Source organism: Aegilops tauschii, chromosome 2 (genome assembly GCF_002575655.3).
Source record: "Aegilops tauschii subsp. strangulata cultivar AL8/78 chromosome 2, Aet v6.0, whole genome shotgun sequence".
Taxonomy (NCBI): domain Eukaryota; kingdom Viridiplantae; phylum Streptophyta; class Magnoliopsida; order Poales; family Poaceae; genus Aegilops; species Aegilops tauschii.
In genome coordinates, this window is record NC_053036.3 from 562591226 (window position 1) to 562596672 (window position 5447).

At 42.1% G+C, this 5447-nt stretch overlaps 1 protein-coding gene across 1 annotated transcript; it reads right to left on the bottom strand.

Annotated features, from left to right (window-relative positions):
* Positions 1-3222: 3222 nt before the first annotated feature.
* LOC109785953 (pectinesterase inhibitor 12) lies at positions 3223-3873 on the bottom strand. The gene has a single exon (XM_020344542.3). It carries the CDS (start codon positions 3812-3814, stop codon positions 3278-3280), a length of 537 nt encoding a protein of 178 aa, XP_020200131.1. The 5' UTR covers positions 3815-3873; the 3' UTR covers positions 3223-3277.
* Between the last annotated feature and the right edge of the window lie 1574 nt (positions 3874-5447).

The following is a 5447-nucleotide window of genomic DNA, read 5'->3' on the forward strand; positions in this document are numbered from 1 at the left end:
TTTTTCCGCTTTCTACATCTTTTTTTTACTTCTTTTTCTTTGATCTATCATGTAAACATTTTAAAATACATGGATTTCATTTTTTTACATGTACGTGCATTGAACATTTCTATCACATACGTATGAATACATCAATTTATTTATAAATACATCCACTTTTTCATGCATGAATATAACATTTTGCATATACTAATGTTTTTAACTATCATTTAACATTTCAAAAAACTCATGAACTTTTTCTTCAAAATGCATAATCTTTTTTAATACATGAATATAATTTTGTTTTACATGCTTTAATGCAAGTTTTTATTCTGATATTTTATTTACTTTTATCTCCAATTTTTACGATTTGATTTTTTTTCCTTCCACTTTCCTTTATCTCATTTCCCTTTTTTTCTCGATTATTGCATTTTTATTTTAATCCATTTCCTTCTGTTTTATTACGATTTGATTTATCCAAACTTATGTTAACTTTCTAATACATGGAAGATTTTTTGTGTTCATGAACTTGTTATTAGATACTGTCTGAACAATTTTATTTCATATATACAATTTGTTTCTGAAGAAAAACAATGGTTTACATGAATATAATATTTGTATACATTAATATATTTAAAGAAACAAACTGAATTTTTTAAAATCCATTGATTTTTTCTTAAAAATACATAAGCTTTTTCAATCTAGGGATTCAATTTTCTTATACATATATTAATTTCAGCAAGTTTCCTTTCTTTTTCCTTCTATTTTTAACAATATCTATTTATTTTTCCTTTTCAACATATTTTTTTAATTTTTCTAGAATTCTGGTGGGTCATCTTGCAGTATATCTGAAACTAGGTTTATTTTAACATGTTATGCCCATAATATGTCTATTTTAGTGGCGGGGCTACGATGGGGCAAAAATTGGTTGTTTTTTCTAATTCGTGAACATTTTCTTTAAATTGATGATTATTTTTTTAATTTGATGGACTTTTTTCAAATTGGATGAACTTATTTGAAGTTCCATGAACATTTTTTCAAATCGACGAACTTTTTTCAAATTCGATCAAAGTTTTTTTTCAAATTGAATGAATTTTTTCAAATTTTATGATTTTTTTTTCAAATGGATGAATTTTTTTCAAATTTTTTGTTTTTTTGAAAATCCATGAACTCTTCCAAATTTGATGAACTTTTTTTCAAATTCCATGAAAATTTATCCAAAATCGTTGAACTTTTTTCCAAAAACGATGAATTTTTCTCAAATTCCATGAACTTTTTTCAAAATCAATAAAATTATAAATTTTGTGAACTATTTTTCTAAATAAATGATTTTTTTAAAGAATTGATGTACTTTTTTTCTAAATCGGTGAACTTTTTAAAATCGTTGAACCTTTTTCAAATTTAATGAACCGTTTTAAAATTCGGATGAACTTTTTCAACATCCGTGAACCTTTTTGAAATGTTAAGTTTTTTTTCATTTTTTGTGAATTTTTTTGATTTAGTTTTCTCCTTCTTTTCAAAGTCAAGGGTTGACCAGTTAACTGGTCAACCGTGACCATTCAATCAGCGCTCGAGCGAGCGAGCGACCAGGTGGGGCGAGTCAAGCGCTCGGAGCGGGCGAGCACCCCACTCGTGTAACTGGGCCGGCCCAAAACCATGCAGCTGCGGGCGCCAGTTCCTAATCGGGCGCCTACAACGCCGATTAGGAGCTCCCCCTTGGGCCACCCATGGAATAGTTTGTACCGTCAACACTCCTGCTACCTACCTGTATGGAATTGGCGAAGTATGCATGACATAACCGACGTTAGTGCAACACCTCATGTAGTTGTCACCTCTCCTAAAAAAACTTAGGGTTCCTCTGCCTCTGGTGTCGCCGTGGGTCCCCCTCTTTTCCGATGGCATAGGAGGCTAGGACCATGGGGCGCGGTGGATCCTGGCCCTTGCCGTTGGGAGGGCTTCATTTTTAAATTTTATTAGGATTTGTATCATACTCAGAAAGGCGAGACGACGACAACTCCCTTACGATGGGATAAGTTTCTCCCTGCCTAACCCCTGTCCTGGCGGTGCGTTTAGCATCGGCGGTGGGCCTATGGAGGTGTGTGTCTGGTCAATCTATCTTGATGGATCTGCTCGGATGTCGTCGTTGTTCGTCTACGTTTGTGTATCTTCAGGTTCAATTCTTCCGATCTATACTAACTTCATCGGTGGCGGTTGCTAATTTGGTGCGCTGGTCCTATGGGGCCATAGCACGACGACTTCCCGACTGTCTACTACAGCAAGGTTTGTTCGGCTTCGGCGAGGGAGGGGCTATGATGGCAGCGGCTTCAGCTCGCTCCAATGCTTGTAATTGTTGCTAGGTGGCCTACATACATGGATGTAATTTTTGTTGTTTCTGATGTTTTTGTACTACCTTGATGTTTGATGAATAGATTGAAAATTTTTTTAAGAAAAAAAAAGAAATATAAGACGTTTTAAATCACTAGTAGTGATCGAAAATGTCTTATATTCTTTAGTAGTGATCTAAAACTTATATCTTTAAACAGGAAGTACATGGTAACATTTGGTTGGAAATCATGAGGCCCACACAGTAAAATTTAGGATTATCGTAAGCTTAGAATCATCGTGGCCAATTTTCCGAAGTCTGCATCTTTCCCCCGCAAAAAAAATAAAAATAAGTTTGCATCTTCGACTCGAAACGTTCGCGCACGCTGGTTTGCCGCCTCCATCCGCGCGCGACGACGCTGACTGCCTGACCGGACATGGCCTTCGTGGCTGGACCTTACCCGCGGTGAGGCTGGCGCCACCTGCAGGCTGCGGTGCCGTCGGACACAGCATGACCCATGCATCCATCATGTGCTACCGGTATCAGATTTGTTCTGCAACCATCGTTGTGACGTTTCGCTGTACGTAAAACACTTGAAAATGATATGACTAAACAAAAGGATACCGGCATCCGCTATTTTGATGTATGTGGCAACTAATACGTGTGGGCGTATTCGATTGCCTTGCTAATCAACAAATGGCAACAATAATATAATCTTGCACTTGCCTGGCAAGCATCTCTTGCGTACAAAATTCGTTAGCGTGCCGCGCATGGGCATCTCATCCCATGCCGTCAGATCTCCTGAACATTGGCAAACATTGATGCACGATGGATGCTCATGCATTCGCTTTGATGGCCACGATCGTCCCAAATTGTGTGCCGTGTTCTTAATGACTGCTATGTCAGTTCACCACGATCCATACAGGATTATATTCCAGGATTATATTGATCCAAATGATTATAGACTTTTGTCGCTTACAACGTGTTCGTTACAGCGAGAGCGATGGAACACTCCTTACTGAACTTGGAGTCCTCGTCGGCCAGCGGCGAACTCACGCCCAGCTCGCGAAACCCTTCCTCGCAGGTCTGTGGCGCGTCCGCAGCGGCGCTGAGGTTCGTCAGGGCGTCCTGGAACTTCCCTGACGAGATGCCCCTCGCCGCCGCGTCGAGCTGGTCCACGGCGCTTGAGTACAGCTCGTCGCAGTCGGCGAGCGGGCCCTGGATCCTCCTGTCGTCCCCTTGCGATGCCTTGATGGTGGCGATGCGCCTGCCGGTGCTCACGGCCGCCGCTCGGACGATCTTCGTGGCGATGACGGCGAGGCCGCTCTTGTCCGCGGTGGCGCTGCCCTTGCACGCCTGGAAGAACTTGACGCAGTAGTCGTAGGCGAGGTCCTTGTTGCTCGCGCTGACGGACTTGCAGGTGTCGTCTAGAGTGGAAGCGGCGCTGGACGAGACGAGGAGGAAGAGGAGGAGGACGGCGAGCTGCGGGAGAACTTGCGAAGCCCTCATCATCTTTGCGCTGGTTTTAGTGGTGGTTGTGTCAGACGTTTTGTCTTTTGGATGTGGAGGGAGACGATATATATATAGAGAGACGTAGGGGGGATCCTGCTAGGCAATGAAATTCAGGTGGCGTCTGCTCGATGGGAAATTCGGGTATGATTAACTGTAGACGCCGGGGGCGTGGACCTCGTTGTGGAGTTCAGTGACTGCGACTCCGGCGCTGCTGCTACGCCGGCTGGACTAGTCGTGTAGGTAACTGGTTAGATGGAGGAGGACGAAGCAAATCTCTGGACAAAGCTCAAATTTAAGTGCTAAGAGTAATAACAATGTAACTGTACTGTAATTATAACAGGATGGACTAAGTACTGTACCTGTTGCTTGAACGTGTAAATGTCTCCAAAATCTTAACTGCAACATTAACATCAAGTGCAATATCTGATTATTAGACGGAACTTATGGTTGTTTTATAATATAAACTACTACCTAGCTTTTTCTGAAATTGAGTTAAAACCTATACGAAAAGGTGTGATGGCACCCGGGTTCCCCGGCACCCTCTTATCTGGCGCGTCCAGCCTTTTTAAGATTCGTGCAGTGTTGCAGGCCGCAGCAGGTTATTAGCGGTGGCAGGTTTAATTAAGCAGGTAGGTTGTGTGAGGCAGAGTAGGCTTTTGCAGAGGTAAAACCGTGCACGGTGGTAGGCCTGGCCGGAGTTGAAAGGACAGGTCATGGGCTTTTGCATGTGGCGTCTGCGGTGCATGCGGCGTTTGTGCATGGACCCCAGGAACATCACATCAGCCTCATACTACTTTCCTTCACTTACTTCTTCCTTTTTCCTCCTTCTGGCGCGTCATACTACTTTTTTTTATTTCTTTGTTCTCTGTCATGTAAACTCCAACGTTTATCTGTCACAAGCTTTCTCTCCCTCTCTCCATTTTTTCTGTGTCACTTCTTCAGAAGAAAGTGAAGTTCTCTCTCATAGGCGCGCTCTCTCTCTCTCTCCATTATTTCTGTCACTTCTCCAAAAAGTCTGATGCAGCAGCGTTCTCTCACTCAACAGTGTACTACACTAAAAAAACGGAGAGAATTGTCATGTTGTTTCTCTCAGCTGGTAGAGAAATGGAATCTATGTCAGATGAACATTGCGAGGGCCACTGTTGATGTACTCTGGCCGCATGTCACGGACAGCAACCTCCCGCGCTTAACAGCCACTCCGTTTGCTAATCAAATTACGGTACAGTACATGGCACAAATCTCTATGCGGTGAATTCTGAACGTATGGTTTTGATAAGGGGGTGCCTAGACACCTCAAACCTATATTATATTTGTCTCTTTTGCAACTTCTGATTTCGATGATCAGGATTATCGTCTAACCCGGCCGGTATGCAGAAGACGTGGGTTGGGAGTATGCAAAAGTTGAACTATAATGCACATGTACTGATGTACATGAAGATGACAAGAACAAAATTAATAGATGCACTTTCATAATCATCGAAACACGTATCCGATAGAGAAAATGGACTAAATTAAATGGGCTTGGTGTATACGTGATGGTAAAAATTTTGAGGGAAAAACCTGATGGTGAATTCGTGACGAGATGGCGTGTCAAGGTCATGCCCCAATCCCGATCGCACTCGGCCTGACATGC